The sequence below is a fragment of the Xenopus laevis genome, chromosome 2L, assembly GCF_017654675.1.
Source record: "Xenopus laevis strain J_2021 chromosome 2L, Xenopus_laevis_v10.1, whole genome shotgun sequence".
Taxonomy (NCBI): Eukaryota; Metazoa; Chordata; class Amphibia; order Anura; family Pipidae; genus Xenopus; species Xenopus laevis.
In genome coordinates, this window is record NC_054373.1 from 114,370,675 (window position 1) to 114,390,959 (window position 20,285).

Sequence of the window (20,285 nt, forward strand, 5' to 3'; positions counted from 1 at the left end):
TGTTATCCAATTCTCAACGCCGGGCAAGAGAAAATAATCACGAATGAAACGCAAGAGGAAGATGTTTTAGAAATTAAAAATGGTGGAATGAACCAACAACCTTTGATATGCTGAGGACACCACATTCTATAAAAACAATGGTTTGAAGGCTTTTATAAGTAAACTTGAAGGAAATAAAAGGAACCATGGCTATGTCTTGAGAAAGGCCCAGAACGGGACCGAAACAAGGGAAAGTTGTGCTCACCACTAGTTTTTAAAACCATTAGGCAGGGGTGCAACGAGGCTGTGACCACAAACTACATATAGACAATTACAAAAGTCCTCAACACTCAACCCATTATCAATATATTTAAGACAGAGACATTTTGTGCATACTGCTACTGAAAAATGCCTTACCCTTTAAACAAAACAGGGATTGTTTGTCCATATATTGCAATATATTTAAGCTGGCCAACTACGTCAAAGTCATCCCATATCTGGCCAGTCCTATGCTCAATTTTCATCTGATTCATTAAGAATTCTATTGCTTCATTACACATTTTACAAAAGGACGACTACGTTTTACCTGCAACTTACTAGCTGCTAGCAAAACTCCCAAACTTGGCTGCCCTTTTATTAGACACCAGTGGGATCACCTGATTATAGTTGGAGAGGGTTTTAAAAACTACTTTCCCAACAACTTTCCCTTGTTTGTTATAGTTATACAGAAGCAGTGACTAGCTCCATGTTGTAGCTCCCACCCTCTCCAACTATAGTCAGGTGATCCCACTGGTATCTAATAAAAGGGCATCTTAACAATGTACTACTAAGTATACTGTTAAAAGCTTTTCTAAATGAAGGAACTGCTAAGGCTAGAGTGAGACAGGGCAGAAATCGGCAAAAAACTAGAGAATTTTGAGCAAAAATCCAACAGAGCCAACACAAGGCTTCCGGACGCGAACAGACAAGAATATTTGGCAAGCAATGGGCGGTTGAAATTAGCCTGTCGAATTCTGCAGGCTGATTTTTGCCCTGTCTGGCCCTAGCCTAAATATAATTGTTAAGCTTACTCCCTAAAATTGGAATCCAGTGTACCAAAAATCGAGAAATTGAATGCTAATTATTGTTCAGGAAAAGGACTTTGAAATGTACATATAGAGATGTTGGCCTTACTGCGTGACCATTGTTTTCTCCTTATTAAATACTTTAACCAACCATGAATATCCTTAGGCATTGTAAAGTTTTCTAGCTGTATTTACATTTTGGAATAGCTTAAAATGTTTGTCTTTTGTCTAAATGTAGATAACTGGAGGTGCAGGCTTTGTGGGCTCTCATCTTACTGACAAGCTAATGATGGATGGTCATGAAGTTACTGTAGTGGACAATTTTTTTACAGGCAGGAAAAGAAATGTGGAACACTGGCTTGGGCATGAGAATTTTGAACTTATTAATCATGATGTTGTTGAGCCACTTTACATTGAAGGTAAGTTGGATACATGGCACAATGGTTATGGAATGGCCTATATATATTTTGGTTGTTTTTTTTTTTTTTTCTTTATGATGCTTTAAAAAGCTTTGCTTTTAAATTTTATCAAAATATATGAAATTCCTGCAAAAGAAAACGCCTCAAAATCATCGGTAAATGGTAATTTCCAGAAACCCAAATGCAATAAGGGGCACAGAAGCATTTCCCTAAGTGTGCCTTTAAATAGTAAATTGTGTCCTGAGTCTGGCTGTGCTCTACACTTCATACCAGATGACTATATTCCTTCCATGTTTGCCCTCTGAAATGGAGCACAGAGACCTGCTGCAATTTTTTTTTTTTTAATTTAAAGTGCAGTAGTGTATTCTACCCATTTTGCAATTCACATCTTCCCCTGTGCTTGATAAAGGATGTCTGTTGTAGAACCTGTATTATATGGTGACTACTGTAGTGGCCAGTGCTCTCATTTGAATGGGTTTTTGGACATAGATAATGGTCCTTCATCAGATGTAGATGGCATTTGTGGCAGCACTATTCTGTCTTGCTAGGTTCTCACTGAATTTTATTGAGTATACAAAATCTATCCCAATTTCCTTTCAGGTGATAATGCTGCACTTGCTCCCAGTATGTTGAAGGAAATGTCCCATGAAAATCTCAACTTATTTGTACAGCTACTATACAACTTGTCAGAAAAAAAAAATGTTCAAGCCAAGCACATTTGCTTGTATAGCCTTATTTTTTGGTTAGTTGTTCTTTATATTAAAAAAAAAAAAAATAGGGGGAATGTCCTACATGGCCAGAGTAAGATGTGCAGAACCAGAGCTCCACTGCAATAGCATCCTGAAAACGTTGTGAGCCCCAACCAGCAGCTCTGCCAAAAGCCATCTCTGGTATTCCTTACACTTCCAGAATGGGAAAATATGGGCCAAAGCAAAAAAAAAAACCTTAGGAGCAATTCACCAGGAAGGGCAAACTGCTGAACAGAACTCCACTGCGGCCTATTAATGAAGATGGTGACCAGAGCATGCCTTCTCCAGAGACATCACAACCAGACCCCAGAGTCCAGATATTGCTATCAGCAATCGCAGAGTCCCGCACAGTGATGTCTACACAAATAGAGGAGCTAAAAGTTGACCTGAGCAGATGTTCTGACAATTTGGGAGCGCATCAGAGAGACATATCTCCACTCTCAAGTTCACACAAGCCCCCAAAGAGATGACCCGGTTGCATTTTTTGAAGCCTGGCTCAGTGACTCCTTGCACAGAGTACCTGGCCCCATCATGACCTGGGACCCTGCCACAACCTATCTTGTTGAGTCTCTTAAACTATTGGGACAGGGACGGCATACTTACTGCAATGTGTCACAGAGAGGAACTACAGCACAATGGCGCTAAAATAATGCTGTTCTCAGATTACTCTACTGCTCTGCAAAAGAAAAGGAGCACCTTCATCGCAGTCAAGCAGACCCCTGGTTCTTCAATAAAAGTATGATGTCTTGTACCCGGCCAAGCTCAGGATCATGGAGGGCACCAAGTCTCACTTCTTCAACAATCCGGAGGAAGCCACAGAGTGGCTAGATGGCCGACCACGAGCTGGTCCACACAACAGCCCCCAGCGTTGACTGAACCTATAGTGCTCTTCTTCCTGATGGGCCCCATGCTGTACCACCTTGTTGCCAGTGGCACAACCACCATGTGAGTCTCTTGTAGGAGGACAACATGTGGCTTAAATTTTTTAAGGTATTGAAACACCAAGTCTCTCTTAATCTTGGAGTTAAGGCCTCTAGTATTACAAGAAATTATTTTCAGAGACTCCATTATAGCAATGGTACATCGAAAACTGTGGGGGTGATGCAACAGATTACATGCCAAGACCTACTTTGCAGTCTTTATTCTTGGTAGCCCAAATAAATGAGTTAGGGATAAAAGAAGGGGACAAGGAAGGACATATGAAAAACAAGTATCTCCAATAGTTTATAGTTTATACCTCCCCTGCCGGAAGACCATGAATGACATAATGGGAATCGATTTAACCATACAGCTGGCCCCTACACTGATTATGGAGACTTGAACATGGTCTCAAACCCCCAACTTCGACCTCTGTCTCCCAGGAATTGCGGTTCCAACCCCCTTGCTTAACTGGTGCCTTTCCTATAACCTCCAAGATGTGTGGCGACGAGCATCCCCTGACCAAAATCTATTCGTGCTACTCAGCCACGCATAAAAAGGAATTGTGTATTGATCTAGCCCTGGCATAACCCAGATTGCGACCCCCAAAATGTTCCTCTTGGGTCATATTGACCAGTTAATCCCATGCTAGCATAACCACCAACCCAATACCTGGGCAGAGGATGCCCCCATAAGACTAAAATCTGGGACAAATGGACCTCCTGCCAAGAAATCACCACCGAACAAGACCCCATCTAAGCCCACCTGGGACTGTTGAAACCAGCAGAAGCATCACTTGATTGCCCACCCCTCCTTGACCACCACCTTCCCTCACCACCACCTCCCAAAATCTCACAGCTGTCCGTTCTTTTTTTATGCACTACCTTATTTTTCTTGTTTTATAGAAATGCAAAAATAAAACCTTTTAATAAAAAAAAAAAAATGTATGTATTCAGAGGCACAGCAGCTTATTAGCATGTACAGTAAAAGCCCTGGTAACTTTTCTTTTTGCTTTGGCCAGCCTCCTGTGGCTGCATATTTGTGGAATGAACTCTAACTGCATATAACATTTATTTTCTGCATGCTTTCTTCCCTGCGTGCATCGGGGAACTGGGCTTTGTACTTAATATTTCTCAGTGCCACTGCTGAGCCATTCTGCGCACCATCACGTCTTAAAGCAGTTAAACACAAGTTGATATACTGACACTGGTATTCAGATTGATAAATGTGTCCAGTCCTTAATAAGTGTTCCTGACTGTCAGGAAAATATAGGGGGGAAGCATTGGTGGGGGAGATGATTGTAATCCTTCAATTTGATTTTGATAAATCAGCCTCTTCGTTTCAAATTGCCTGGAGGATGCTTCTCGGTTATTAGTGCTACCACTTTTCTATTTATATAACCGCATTAAAAAAATTATGGATATGTAAAATAAAATACACTGATTTCCCCAAGAAACTTCTTTTTTTTTTTTTTTTTTTTTTTTTTTTTTTTTTGTAAGGAGATCTTGCCGCAATCTACTGTTTGTTGCAATTGCCTTTAAAAATAACTTTGAAACCATTTACAGTTTTGAGTACATTTATTTTACAACATTTCTCCAGATTACTCTTTGTTTCATTGTGCAAAATGTTTTTTGCACAATGCAGATCCCCTGTAATTTTCAGATATCATAATTTTGGTTTTTTGAGACATATTTAAGTAGTGTGTCAATTAATTATGACATCTGTTGACATTTTCTGATATTATTTGGATATATATTTTTATAAAATACACCCACAAAATGGAGCATCCTAGAACTCTTTAAATCAACCAAAATAAATCTGAATGACCTTCTAGACATAATGAGAAGATCTCACAATGGATCATGTAACATGCCAGGTGTGCGCTAGGTATAATAGCATTTTAAGAAGTATACATCATTTAATCTGCTGTAATTTTTCTCGTGTGGATTAGTTCAATACTAAGGATTTGCTTTTTTTTTTCCTGTACATACTAGTGATATGTGCTCTCATCTAGCTATCCCAGCTACACGTCTATAATCTGGTAAAACTACTCAATAGTTTGTGTTATTGAAATATATTTTGGTAGAACTTAACGGCAACTCTAAATCCTGTGCAACTCGTTTAGAAGGAAACTTGGGGACCAAGTACTAAGAATCAGCAGGCAAAAAAGTGTTAGATCTCCTTGGAAATTTTTTCCCTGTCTTTCCTTTTAATGCGCTATGATTTTGATTGCATTTAATAAAGGCATGGTCATTTTTTATCCTTAATCCGCTGATGTATCTTACCTTTTTTGTCTGGCAGAGCTTTGTGTTAGTCATAGCATCATTCTGTGATAAACCTCACGCGTGGATAAACATTTCGAAGTAAAACATCAAGAAGGCTAACAGAAAAAAATGAATCAAGCTCAGGAAGTAGTTCCAATAAAGAAAGCCACTTTACTATAGGATTTAGTTAGATTACCCCTCTGCAGGATTATTTCTCAAATTGTCTTTATACACGAATAATGGCCCAAACTGAGATCTTTCTAGAAGGCACAGATCCTTTATAGTAGGTTAAAAAGACCGGAAATGTGAGTGGGCTAATAGATGAAGTTGTATGTTTCTAGATCTTCTCACATACCCAGATGGATTTTACATATAAAAGGTTTATTATGCATTTTGCATCAACATGAGTGATGCATGCTCTGTGAATATTTTAAAAATGTTATAGAAACCTAAAACCTTTATTCTTTTTTTTTTTTTAGTGGACCAGATATACCATTTGGCTTCTCCTGCTTCTCCTCCTAATTATATGTATAATCCCATCAAGACCCTTAAAACCAACACCATTGGAACACTTAACATGTTGGGTGAGCTCATGTCATTCTTCTAAATGTAGTGTTATGTCTGATGGGTATCTGTAAATTACATTTTTTTTAAAAAAAAAAAATATATATATACCTTTAAAAAGTCCAATTAAAAAAAACAGACTTTTTTTCAGTTGCTTTCAATGTATTGTCTGAAAGCAACTGAACTGAAAAAATGTTTGGAAGTTAAACAGTCCCTTTAAAGGAACAGAAACACCAAAAAATGTAAGTGTTTTAAAGTAATGAAAATATCATGTACCGTTGCCCTGCACTGGTAAAATTGATCTGTTTGCTTCAGAAACACTACTATAGTTCATATAAAATGACTACTGCGTAGCAATGGCGGAAATTGAAAAACGGCTATATTGCACAGGATAAATAGTATATAACAGATGACATTATGTTCTACAGAGCTTATCAGAGTTTATCTGCTGTGTAACTTGAGCCTTTTTTTCTTTTGAATAGCTGCCCCTATTGCTACACAACAGCTAATTTATAAAAACAATAGTAGGGTTTCTGAAGCAAACACATAAGTTTTACCAGTGCAGGGCAACACTGCATTATATATTTGTTACTTTAAAACAATTCATTTTTTTGATGTTACTGGTCCTTTAACCACAACACACTGTCAGCTTCTTTTAGCCATGATATTTCCATTGTTGAGTCCTTAATAATTAACTTATTACAATGATACAATGTTATGCTTTAGGCACATGCATGTTTTTCATTATTATGTCCCTTTCAGGCTGAAAGAACCCATTGCTTATCAGAAATCCTTTTCATTGTTTCTAATGAAATATTTGGCTAATTTTTACAGAAAACTGTAACATGTATTTCCTACGAAGTTGGTATTAATCTTACCACATGGGATAATATTAATCAATTACAATATTTTTTATCAGTAGTCTTCAGCTGATCCAGGTGGCTTTCTTTGAGAGATTCTGTTTTGTTTTTTTTCTCTGTGTTTTTATTTGATTTGGCAATTAAAAAAAAAAACTTATTTTTTTAGGATTGGCAAAGCGTGTAGGTGCTCGGCTACTCCTGGCCTCTACTTCAGAAGTCTATGGAGGTTAGTGCTTGGTTTCTTTGCTTTCTTAATAATTAAAAAGTACGGAAATAGGCTGGTTGGGTTTTGAACATTGTTTCTGGGGTCAGGTTAGTCAAGGCATTATCTTGATGGGGATGCACTGAATCCAGGATTCCTTGATATCCGAATCCTAAAAATCATGGAAAATTTCTCTCTTTAGCCCCTCTTGCGCCTAATCTGCATATGCAAATGAGGGTTCAGTTCGGGTCTCCATCTAGCTTTCATGAAGGATTTAGGAGAATCCCAAAAAAGTGGCTTTGGTGAATCCTTGGTTGATATAGGAAAAGCCTTCCCCAAACTATTGCCACAAAGTAGGAAATGCAGATTTATCAAGAATACATTTGTATTCTGCAACCCTAAAGTTTCCTTTCAATAGAACTAAGCACCTAGTCCAAACCATGGAAGACACCCCCATACCATTATTCCTCCACTACCAAATATACCACTTGCATTCAGGCAGGTGGTTTTCTTAGCATCTGCCAAACTATTATTATTTTTCATCAGACTTCCAGAGGGTGAAATGCCATTCGTCATTCCAGAGATGTATCTGCTGCTCCAATTGCGGTTGCCTTGACAGCACTCCAGCCGAGGCTTGGCATGGCAAATGATTGATGTTATTAGTTATTTTTTGCTTCTGAGAGCCTCTACTCATACCATTGTTTGACAACAATAGTGTGAAGTTCCCCTGGAGCAGGATGTAAGGGGACACCCAGAAATGAAAGCACCCTGAAAGATTGTATATGTGATTTTTCACTTTGCGGGAAGTCTATAAACTTGTTACGTCAAGTTCCTTTGAACACAATAAAAAAAGACATTGAAAAAAAGGCTGAACACAGAAGTGCTGATAAACATGCTGCAAAAACCTGAATTTCTGTTTTATAGTTTAGAGTTCTTTAGAGATCACAAACTCCCTTATGGGCACCTCTGTTTAGACGACCAATAGACACCTCCCTTTTATGTATACATATATACAATACATACTTGGAGATAAGCTATGCTCTCATACTTTCTACTCATGCTTTCTGTTTTGTCTCTCTGCTTTTATGTATTCAAATAGCCCAATGACAAAATTACTGTTTTTATTCAGATCCTGAAGTGCATCCTCAAAGTGAAGAATACTGGGGCCATGTGAATCCTATAGGTCCACGAGCCTGCTATGACGAAGGGAAGAGAGTGGCGGAAACAATGTGCTATGCTTACATGAAGCAGGTGTGTTGGAGTATGCAGTCATGATAATCTAATGTGTGTGTGTGTGTATGCACGCCATTTCTGTTATCCCTCTTGTTGCTTCCCTTTAGAGTCAGCTGGAGTTTGTAATACAAAACTCGCATTTGCAAATGTCAAGACTAATGTCACATTTATGAACACTGGGCAAATTTGTACCTGGCCAGTAACCCATGGCAACCCATCAAATATCCCACTGTCTCTGCTGGCAGGAAAAATTACCATATGTCTGCTACAGCCCCACTCTGGGCAGATTTCAGACAGGAGATGCGAACTTGGTAATTTTCTGACCAAAATCCACACAGTGAAAAGCTGATACCATTCCACCAACAGGGAGTGATAGCAGCCTATATGGGCTTTTTCTGCCACTGGAGTAAACTATGCAGTTATTAATGTCTTTATATAGATCAAAAATACTAAGCCTTTAAGCTGTAAATTGATATGAACTCACAAGATTTTAGGACGTTGCAATACTGCCTTTGGATTTTGATCATTTTTAGCTCCTCATCTGAACTGCTTATATATTCCCTAGCATTGTGTAACAGTGCTGTAGCATAGTGTTCTTGCAGAATAATTAGGGTTGATTTGCAAGGTATAAACTTGAGAACGTAAAAAGAAGCCATCTTTTTGTACAGCCCTATGGCTACCTATAGACTCAAAATTAGTATTCAGATCATCGCCAGTATGAAACCTTTTTTTTTTTTTTGCCTCCTTAGCTCTTGAAATTGATACAGATATAAGAAAAATGATGTGTGTCAGTCAAGTAGTCATAGTGCCAAGACTATCTAGGACTGCAGATAAATATACTGTATGTTCCCAAAGGTCAAAGTATTATTGTCTAGCACCATCAGCCTTTTTCAATAAGGCATCACTTTTTTCTCTTACTCAGTACCCATTGTAACATTACTCTGCTAACATTGCTCTGCTTATTTTTTTTTTTTTCCAAAGAAAATATTCTTTTTTGAAGGTATGGCACACTGATTGCTGTTTAAGCTTCTATATTTGTTCTTAGATTAATATCACTTTTGATTCACAGTTCTAGCAAAACAAAGTATATCTTATCAGTAGAGAAGCTTACTGAACCAATAAATAGATAATGACTTGAATCTGTTATCAGAGCCATCTGCAGCACTCGACATAGACCCATAGATGCAGGATTTTAAATATATTTCAGACACGCAGCACTTAACTCCCATCTTCTTTCCTAAGAAAAATATAATTACTCAAAACACTTTTTTTAGTGCCTTGGCAATTAAAGGGAACCAGATGGCTTGTCTAACAAGCGTATGTGTGAATGTAATAATTATGTTTACTTTTGCATAAGAACAGTACTTCTAAAAATATTTAACACATTTCTCAAATCTTATATTAAAAAAAAAGTTATCATGGTTTTCCTGTATTGTAGATTTTCTTGATATCCAAGGCCGGAACTAGGGGTAGGCAGAAGAGGCACTTGTCTAGGGCGCAATGAAGGGGGGCGCTGGGCAGGTACCTGTCTTCTGCGTGCCCCTAGTCAATGTTCGCTGCTCTCCCTCCCCTCCAGCGTTTTTTCCCTCCCTTACCCTCTGGCACACTCCCCTCCCTCTCCGGCGCTTTCCCCTTCATCTTAGCTCCGGCGTTGTCCCCTGCTCTCCCCTCTGGTGCTTTGCGCATGTGTGCGCAGACTGCATTCGGGCACGCACTCGGAGGGGAGCGTGCGCGCAAGCATGGAAGGTAGGGTGGTGCCCAGTCGGATTGGCCCGGCACTGTTGCTATCCCCAAATTTTATCAAGGTCAGCAACGACAAGGAATCCAATAGTAGATGCATTATTGCATTAGGAGCAAATACTTATTTGGTTGTTTATTTATTTTAAAACGTCAGATATTTTATCATGAATAAAACCTGTGTATTGTTTTGTAGATCATACCTAAGTGTCCATATATGGCAAGATATTAATCATATACTTGATGAACCATCATAATCTTGATCATTTGGTATAAAGAGCAATGAATCCTCAATGTGGGAACATGAACTAATTAGGAACATCATTCATTTACCAACTGTTTTATTAACAGAACCTGCCCAATCGATAGGTGTATCTATCATTACTTGGACTCCACCCAAAAATTGAACAAAACGTATCCGAGAATGCGATCTGTACCTGCATGCCCAGCTTTACTTTACCTTGATTACACGTAAGGGCCTATTTATGAAGCCTTAAATTATTTTTTTTTCTGGTCCAGTTTTTTTAGAGGAAGAACTCACATTTTTCCAAGGAAAAAAAAACTTGAATTTTAGAGAGATATTTTACCCCAAAGCTGCTGAAAATCCGAATATACTCCAGCTAAATCCTCAGTCTTGTAGAAGTCAATGGCAGAGGTGCCTTTTACAATTTGAAGGTGTTTCTTGATGTCATGATTTGCGCTGGATAATCTGAAAAGTCAGGCAACAATTTGTACAATTCAGGCGTAAAAATCCAAAAAAAAGAAAAAAAAATCTAAATTTTCGTATGATCGTATTTTTCACACCAAATTTTTTGAGCCGATTATTTGTTAAATTGTTGTATGGTATTTGAATCAAACTTTAATAAAAAAAATGAGAAATTCTAGCTTTAGTAAATACCTCCCTTAGAGTTATTCCTCCAGATACTGAAGGGGTATATACATATTTATATTGGTATACTTCCTTTCTGTCATGCATATTAATTTGCCCTTTTATGGAAAAATCCACGTGCAGTGGAACATTGAAATGTATGCAGCACTAATTTACACTTTTTAATGCAATTAAAATGCCATTACTATTTTTCTTTTTTTCATTGAGATTTTGAAAAACTCATTCCAAAGTGATATTCCATTTTGCCAGCACACAAGGTTGTAGCAGCAGTAATGTAAATGTAATCTTGACAAAATGGCACTATGGACTTTTCAAAAAAAAAAAAAGGCTCGGACTGCTGCTTCCCTGTTGCCATTAGAGGGCCAAGGCATCTCCTTTCCAGTTTAGGGTTCTTTTGGTTGCATCCCTATTCTCACAGCAGGACAGTGTCACCAAGATGGTGTATACAGGTTTAGGAGCAGAGCTGTCTTGTGGTATTTTACTGTGTTCTGGGGAGCATAGGTGCATTCAAAATTACATTGTACCAGCTTGGAAGCATAGGTGTGGGCAAAAGTTAATTAGCTAGAACCTATATTAAGTACAAAATTGGGGGGTTGTGGAAGCACTCCTAAGGCTAAATCAAAGTATATTTAAGTATAATGGAAGTGCTACTTACAATGCACTTCCCTGGGCCCCTGTCTCATAAGTAATTCAATATAAATGCAAGTGCATGTGTTTAGGTTTTTTAGTTACAAAATTATGATCATAAAGTTGAAAAGCCACCATACCACGTCAAGGTAAACCCCATATGGCGGTCCCTAACCTGTTTATTCTCAGGTCATAATATAAAAAGACAATTCTCTGCATAATAGCATTACCTGTATTCAGTGTTTGTGGAACATTGGTTTCACTCTGGAGCCTAGATCCTCCCCCGCCAGTTAAGGCTTTTAAGAGAGAGAGATTGCCCAAACCAACGCCCATATTTAAAAGCATAGGACCACCATTAGTATATAGGGGTGGGTATGGGGTGCTATTAAAAACCACATGATTTGATTTAGCCTTAGGAGTGCTTCCACAACCCCCCAATTTTGTACATTGTATTAGCCTGAAGCTGTGGCTTAGCTTCATGTGGTTTTTAATAGCACCCCATACCCACCCCTATATACTAATGGTGGTCCTATGCTTTTAAATATGGGCGTTGGTTTGGGCAATCTCTCTCTCTTAAAAGCCTTAACTGGCGGGGGAGGATCTAGGCTCCAGAGTGAAACCAATGTTCCACAAACACTGAATACAGGTAATGCTATTATGCAGAGAATTGTCTTTTTATATTATGACCTGAGAATAAACAAGTTAGGGACCGCCATATGGGGTTTACCTTGACGTGGTATGGTGGCTTTTCAACTTTATGATCATAACTTTGTAACTAAAAAACCCCTGTTTTTGTAAACACATGCACTTGCATTTATATTGAATTACTTATGAGACAGGGGCCCAGGGAAGTGCATTGTAAGTAGCACTTCCATTATACTTAAATATACTTTGATTTAGCCTTAGGAGTGCTTCCACAACCCCCCAATTTAGAACCTATATTAAGCCAAGATGCTTCTAGATGGAACACTGTCTACATTCCCCATGGTCCACTTCCTTTCTGCTGATGATAGTTAGTTAACCTCCCTCTTCCCCCACTTTCCTCTGTTTATATGCCCTGTTACCCTTTTAATAATGACATTGTTTATTTTTTTTTCCCTCGCCTTTCCTTTGCTTTACCTTTGAACCATTTTTAAACCGACTCTTCCCCTGTGCTAATTTTCCTGTGCTTAACTCTAATAACATGTTCTGAAATTCAGACTAGGATGCTTTAAAAGCCTCTTATTTCATTGCAAGTGAGAGAATGAAGCATTGCAAGGTATTACAGGCGCTTACTCCCAGCTTCCTGCCGAGAGTGAGTTCCGAACACATAATCCATGAGATTTTCCTTAAAGCAAAAAGCCCTACTCTAAAGCTCCAAATTTATTCCATTCTCTTATATTGTCTATATAAGTTAATAAGTAAATATTATAAGTATAATTAGGGAGCCTAGTGTGCCACCTCTCGTAACCAGCATCCTTGTGCATAACAAGTTACACTCCGTTTGATAACACTTCATCAGATGTGGCAAATCCATTACAGAATGTTGTTCTACTGGCTGAGAAACCCCCAATATTAAAATTGCTTCCTGCCAAATGCATTCATCACATGCGTATGTCGCTGTGCACATTTCTGCCCACAAATGCTAAAGTGTGCATTTATGGCCAATATCTGAAGTGAGTTTGCAGTGACAGACAGGTGCAATTGAACTAAATGGCAGATCGCATGGCCATCACTGGTGTCTCTCTAACGCCTAAGGATTCAATACATCTGCCATGAAACCTGGTTTCTCTGCACCATTCTTCTTTATCTTTTGCCAAGAGAGCTCTGGTTTCGAAATCTAAAAATCTGTGTATCTAGTGAAAACATATATTTTGTGGCTAAAATGGAAAATTGTCCTAATTGTAATCTTATCCCTGCTTTTCTCAGGAAGGAGTAGAGGTTAGAGTGGCTCGAATATTTAATACCTTTGGCCCTCGCATGCATATGAATGATGGCAGAGTTGTCAGCAACTTTATTCTGCAAGCACTCCAGGGAGAACAACTAACGGTAAGTATCTTCTGTGCAAGAGACTGAGAATTAAACAAAAATTTAAACAGAAATATAATGACTTAAATTTGGAGAGTATTATTTATTTACAGAATACCGTATTAGATCCCTTCAAATTGGCAAGAAATTTTGCTGTTCTAGAAAAGAATGCGGCATTATAACAAGTCTATACAGGTATAGGACCTGTTATCCAGAATATTCGGGACCTGGGTGCTTTCCGGTTTTTCCATAATTTGGCTCTTCATACCTTAAGTCTGCTAGAAAATCATTTAAACATTAAATATCCTAGTAGGCTGGTTTTGCCTAAGTAATAATATTAATTAATTATATCTTAGTTGGGCTCAAGGACAAGGTACCATTTTATTATTACAGAGAAAAAGGAAATCATTTTAAAAAATATGAATAAAGTGGAGTCTATGAGAGTGCCTTTCTGTAATTCTGAGCTTTCTGGATAATGGGTTTCTAGATAACAAAAAAAAATTAACTAGTATGAACTCTTGATATAGCATAAACTGACCTAAGTTTCAGACTTCTCTCACTCCTTTTTTTGTGACTTTTTTTTTAAGTAGCTTTTCATAGAGATTATATATCATTAATCCCTGCCCAGTGAATCTTTGTTCCTGATCACATTAAAATAAGACCTGCACATACACAGGAAGAGCTTAAATGCTCCTTGCAGATCATTCCTATGTCAGAATTAAACCCTACACCTCAAGTCAGCTGTGCTGACTATTACCATTTACACTGTAACAGTATAATACTGTACAATCTCAATCCATGTTTAACTGATCAAGTATTTATATATATATATATATATATATATATATATATATATATATATATATATATATATATATATATATATTGTTATATATTGTTATATATTGTTATATATTGTTATATATTGTTATATATATTGTCCTAATAACCTTCTCTGCCAGGAATATTGGGTGTTTGTATTTAAGAAACATACTTATAGAGATTGAATGTGCATTTTGTACGCAATTATGCAGGAATGGCATTTTTAAGTCTTTTATTCTATTTTAACACTTCAGGTATGGGACCTGTTATCCAGAATGCTCGGAACCTGGAGTTTTCCAGATAACCGATCTTTCAATAATTTATATCTTCATACCTTAAATCTGCTAGATTATCATGTAACCATTTAATAAACCCAATAGGCTGGTTTTGCTTCCAATAAGAATTAATTGTTTTAGTTTTGGTCAATTACAAGGTACTGTTTTATTGCAGAGAAAAAGGAAATCATTTTTTAAAAGTAGGATTATTTGGATAGAATATGGGAGATGGCATTCCTTAATTCTGAGTTTACTTGATAACGGTTTCTGGATAACAGGTCCCATACCTGTACAGGATATGCAAAGAAATCAGGGTTTTATAAAGTTTTCACAATTTCCTGCTCTCAACCCATTATCAATGTATTAAGGACATTGAGTCATTTTGTGTCTTCAGATACTAAAAATGCCTTACCCTTTAGACAAAAACAGGGATTGTTTTTGCCAACTACATAAAAATCATCCCTGGTCTGGCCAGTCCACCAAAACTTACTTGCATCTGATTCATTAAGAATTCAATTACTTCATTATACATTTTACACAGGGACTATGATTTACCTGCAACTTACTTGCTGCTTTCAAGGTTAAAACTTCGAAACTTTGCTTCCCTTTTATTGGCCACCACTGGGATCTCCTGCCTATAGCTGGTAACACAATGAACTACTTATATGTCCTGAACATGTAACAGACAAATTTTATCAGATTCATCAGGGATTTGTTTTACAATAACACAAGACCAAAGTAGTGTTTTTGTTTTTTATTTGTACTTTTGTTTTTGTTCTTTGTTAGTGCTATGCAATGTCATTAAAAATGTACCCACTTCTGGTAAATATAACCAGTTTGTCCACTTTTTGCTTGGACTGAGTATAGCTGAATAAAAGGAAAATGTGAGATTTTGACAGCTTATCTTTAGCACCATCTGCTGATATGCCAGTAGCTAACTAAATGATCCTTGGGGCAGCAACAGTTTTCTAAAGCTCCCACTAGGTGTCATTTGAGTTTAATTATGTCCGCAAGTTCAGGAAAAAAACATTCATAAATTAAGTCTGCTAGAAAATTTTCAAGCTAAAAGTTCATATTCTACCAGGTTGTGTAATATAGTAGCAGCCTATGACCTCTGTTAAACATACAGTGTCCTCCTGGTGCAAAAGATTGTATAAATGAATTTATGGATCTAATATTGTCTGTTATATCTCTGCTTTTTTGTCTTTGCCTTGCAAAGATTTCTTACCTAAATTACCTGATGAAAGATTGTTATATCTGAATATAATTCTTGTCTATGGTTTTAATCATTTTGGTTATTTCTTGTGCAAATAGGGAAACTGAAGCTTCTCAATGTTTGGACCTTGTTGGGGGTAGATAATTAGATTATAGGACCACATCTGTAAGTTGCTTTAGTTTTCCTATTTGTTATGTTTAGCTTATGAAATAACACATTTTATAGATATTTTTGTGATTAAAACTATAGGCAGCTTAGCCCTATTTATTGCGCTCAAAGAAGAAACACCCATTCTAAATGTTTTAATAAACTTTTTCAATTCCTTTTTAAAGATTTACTCATTCCGTTACTGATCTGCTGCAAGACACTCCACACAGCACAAGTACTAGGCCAAGTTATGTTGGCACCCATTCATTCCCTACTGTCGTCACCAGTCACTTGCAACTCCTTCCTTTCTATCATATCACTATAGAAATGTACTATATTCCGTTTAGCAACATGTTGGCCATTTGGTTACATGCCTATAGCTTGCATATTGGATATTTTGCATTTTGAGTTTTAGCTTTCTTCTTCATTTAGGTCTATGGTTCAGGAGAACAAACAAGAGCCTTTCAGTATGTCAGGTCAGTATTTTCAGCTTCGTGTTTCTTGCTGTATAGCGAAATCTAATGCCCCAAAGCAACATTTCAGGGCATTCTGCAACATTGCTGTTGAAAATGTCAATGTTTCATGAATATTTCTTTTAAAGGGCAACTGTTGCCAAAAAATATTATCCCCAACCAAAGGTGCTGGCTAATAGAGCCCCGGTTGGGGGTATTTAAAAAATAAAAAAATAAAAGCTGCTGTTACCCGCTCTATTAGCCAGCACCTTGGGTTGGGGATAATATTTTTTGATAACAGCTGCCCTAAAACCAATACTCCACAATTTATATTGCACAAGCAACAGTCTCTAGTGGCAAGAATTGAATACTCTGAGAAATATCACAATATGAATTTTAAGAAATTCTCCTGGAACTTTATAAGAAATATATAAGGATTTACCTGTGTCATTAAAATATTTGGTGCACTGTCCCGTGGATGCAGAAAGTGAGTATAAAGGGGGTTCTTCCTTTAGCTTAACTATGACAGACTTCCAGGCTCTGGCTACTATTTGCTGTGTGACGGTACAAACAATTCTTTGTGACAAAACACCTGTATTTTCTCCAACTCCTAGAACTGACCACTGTTATCTATGATAGCTACACTTTATTTTATCTGTCTTGAAACTGCCACAAATCTGGATCTCAGAGCATGATTAACCATGTAGCATCATCACAGCTAAATGATAGCTCTATTTTGTATTAGCCCGTTGCCATTATCTACCTTAACATACATTTGATTAACTGCTTTTGAAAAAATTGTTTGTGAATGAAATTATTCCTTTTTTTCCCAGTGACTTAGTAAATGGCCTTGTAGCTTTAATGAACAGCAATGTCAGCAGCCCTGTGAATTTGGTGAGTTTTTATTCTTGCTCTTTCATGAACTGATTACAATGAGACAGACTTGACAAACAAGATATATAGTTTAATGTTTCACCCAGGCTGTCATGAAATTTCAGATTTTTAGTCAAGAGTGCAGACTGTAGTTCAGGATTGTATGATTGGAGCTAAAGGTTTGTTACTATTTGGAATGGAATGGCTGCTGTAAGGTATGGTTGGTTTACATTCCATGGGAAACTTTACCCTGGAATAGTGCAAACATCTATAAAAATATTGTACAAAGTCCATCAAGTTCAACCCCTTGTTTAAGAAGTCATTCAAGCTACTCTCAAATTTATTAAAGAGGTGATACACCTTTAAGTTAACCCTTAGCATGTTATAGAATGGCCATTTCTAAGCAACTTTTCAATTGTTATTCATTAATTCTTTTTTTATATATATAGTTTTTGAATCATTTGCCATCTTCTAACTCTTTCTGATTTTCAAATGGGGGTCACTGACCCATCTAAAAAAAAACTATTTCTCTGTACGGCTACTAATGTCTTGTTATTGCTACTCTTTATTGTTCATCTTTCAATTCAGGCCCTCTCTTATTCATAGTCCAGCCTCTTATTCAAATCAATGCATGGTTGATAGGGTAATTTGATCCCCAGCAACCATATTGTTGAAATTGCAAACTGCACAGCTGCTAGATAAAAAGTTAAATTACTATAAAACAAATTATAAAAAAAAAAAAGGTGGGAGGAACAATTGCAAATTGTCTTAGAATATCACTCTCTACATCATACTAAAAGCTAACTTAAAGGCGAACAACCTCTTCAATAGAATCTTCCATCAAACATCACCCAGCAGGGCATTCCGCAACCTCACTGTGAAGAACCACTTACACTGCTTCAAGTAAAACTTCTGTTTCTGAAGTCTAAAGGGATGGCCTCTCTTTTTTTTTTTCTAAAGAGAAAAGATCACTTGCATTCTATGTTACATTAGCCAATAAATGGTCAAATATGTGTCTTTCATTCCCACACTTTATCCTGTTATGGTTAGAGCCTGTATTTGCTTTCAGTTGACCGATGAGTAACACTCGGAACATCATAAAATGTTGACGTAAGGTAAAAGGGAAATATTTCTTTGCTAGGTCACTTATTTATTAGGGAAACTATCTGTTTGTTGATTATTGTTCTGAAGGTATAATCTTCCTTTAAAGTAGCCGAGTATGTATGACAGACTTGCATGTCCCTACTCTCACTCCGTACCTGGCCATAATTGATACATGTAGTACATGTAATATACAGTTTCCATATAGATTGGGAAAAGAACTGATGTAGCATACTATATATGCTTCTTGTGAGGGTGAATACAATAAGGCTTACAGTCAGAAGAGTGGATGAAGTCAGTGGCTCATGTGAGTCTGACCCCTAGTGAGAATAGGAGAAAGTTGTTATACATTTTCAAAATTACTTCCTGAATTTCAGACAGATATTGGTTGGACAAACTGTCAAGACTAAAGGTGGCCACTGACACACAGATATCGTACAAAAAAATTTTGGTACGATATTCGGTGCATGTATGTTAGGAAAAGAGCCAACCGATATCGGCTGAAGACTTGGATATCGGTCGATCGGGCTGAAAATTTTGATTGAGTGCCTTTGAAAGCAACTAAGCATCCATATAGATTGGAAAACTAAACATCGGCCATTGTTAGTGTTGAATCGCCAGATACAGGTAGAATTCTATTGTTTCTACCTGTATATCTGACGATTTAGCTTTACACGTGTGGATTGAAACGAACGAAAGATCGTAATTGTTACATCTATGGCCACCTTAATACAAGCTTCTGAGACATTGCTTCTTTCTGCCTTTGTTTGACCAGCTTAAAGTGCAAGTGAACCGCAAACAAATGCTGCTTTCAATAGCGATTGTGGTTTTTTTTCCAGGGGAACCCACAAGAACACTCAATCCTACAGTTTGCCAGATTAATTAAGCAGCTTGTTGGTGAGTCACAATGTCAACTGTTTATTGAAAACACTTCTTTTACGAAATCTGTACATGTTAAAGCTTCTAGTAACTTTCATCTAGTATGTCTTAGTGCATTTAATTACATGTCCCCATTCAGCAGGAAGCATTTACTGGACAATGTATTAGTATTTCTGAAGCAAGCACACAATTTTTAGCAGAATCAAGTAACAGTGTATTATAATGCACTCAAAACTGGTTTTTCTGACTTTAGTCAGAAAAGCCCCATCTGGGTGGTTGTGTTTAAAAACTACAGGTAATTTCAAATAATAAAAGGCAGCTTTGTAAATTGAGTCCAAAGTATGTTATGTTTTGTTTTGTCCTTTTCTTGTGACTAACGTTATCCCAAGTGATGTTTCTGTAATTGTATGAATATTTGCCTTGCCAATAGAATGTTGGTGAGGGTGTTTTCAATGGTTGGAAAGGAAGATGAAAGCATACTAAATCAAGCATTTAGAAATGTATGTGGAACATATTGACATAGGTTGTTCTGCTTAATTCTCTATTTCTGCATTTATTACATGTATGGGAGCAAGTTTATAAAAAATAAAAAAATTCAAAACTTGCTCTCATAGATGTAATAAATGCGAAACTAGAGGATTAAGCAGAATAACCCATGTCAGTATGTTCTGCATACATTTCTAAATGCTTTAATCCGTATGCTTTTCTGTTCCCTTCCATCCATTGAAAACGCACCCCCCCCCCATCAGACTAACTTTTTCTATTCTATTGACTATTATATTAGTAGTATAGTATAGCAGTAGTTCATACTGGTGGCCAAACTATCCAGAAAATCATTTAAACACTTGTCTGGCTTCACTCATAAGCATTTGCTAAGACATGAAATGCTTACATTTTGTAAATTACATATTATATATTTAGGTATAGCTATGGTAACACCTACGTGAATGCTTGATCTATCTGCTGTGTTAAAGTTAACTAGCAAAAACAACATCTTTATCGAAAAGG

General features: G+C 37.1%; 1 protein-coding gene across 2 annotated transcripts in view; it reads left to right on the forward strand.

The window, feature by feature from the left end:
• The window catches only part of uxs1.L (UDP-glucuronate decarboxylase 1 L homeolog), a 38,957-nt gene that overhangs the window by 16,090 nt on the left and 2,582 nt on the right, over nt 1-20,285 (forward strand). For both annotated transcript variants that reach the window (XM_018247057.2, XM_018247056.2), the window contains exons 6-13: nt 1,282-1,462; nt 5,873-5,977; nt 6,984-7,043; nt 8,149-8,270; nt 13,414-13,533; nt 16,405-16,448; nt 17,258-17,318; nt 19,238-19,295. In XM_018247057.2, the coding sequence (XP_018102546.1) occupies nt 1,282-1,462; nt 5,873-5,977; nt 6,984-7,043; nt 8,149-8,270; nt 13,414-13,533; nt 16,405-16,448; nt 17,258-17,318; nt 19,238-19,295 (751 nt within the window). The remainder of the gene's footprint in view (nt 1-1,281; nt 1,463-5,872; nt 5,978-6,983; nt 7,044-8,148; nt 8,271-13,413; nt 13,534-16,404; nt 16,449-17,257; nt 17,319-19,237; nt 19,296-20,285) is intronic.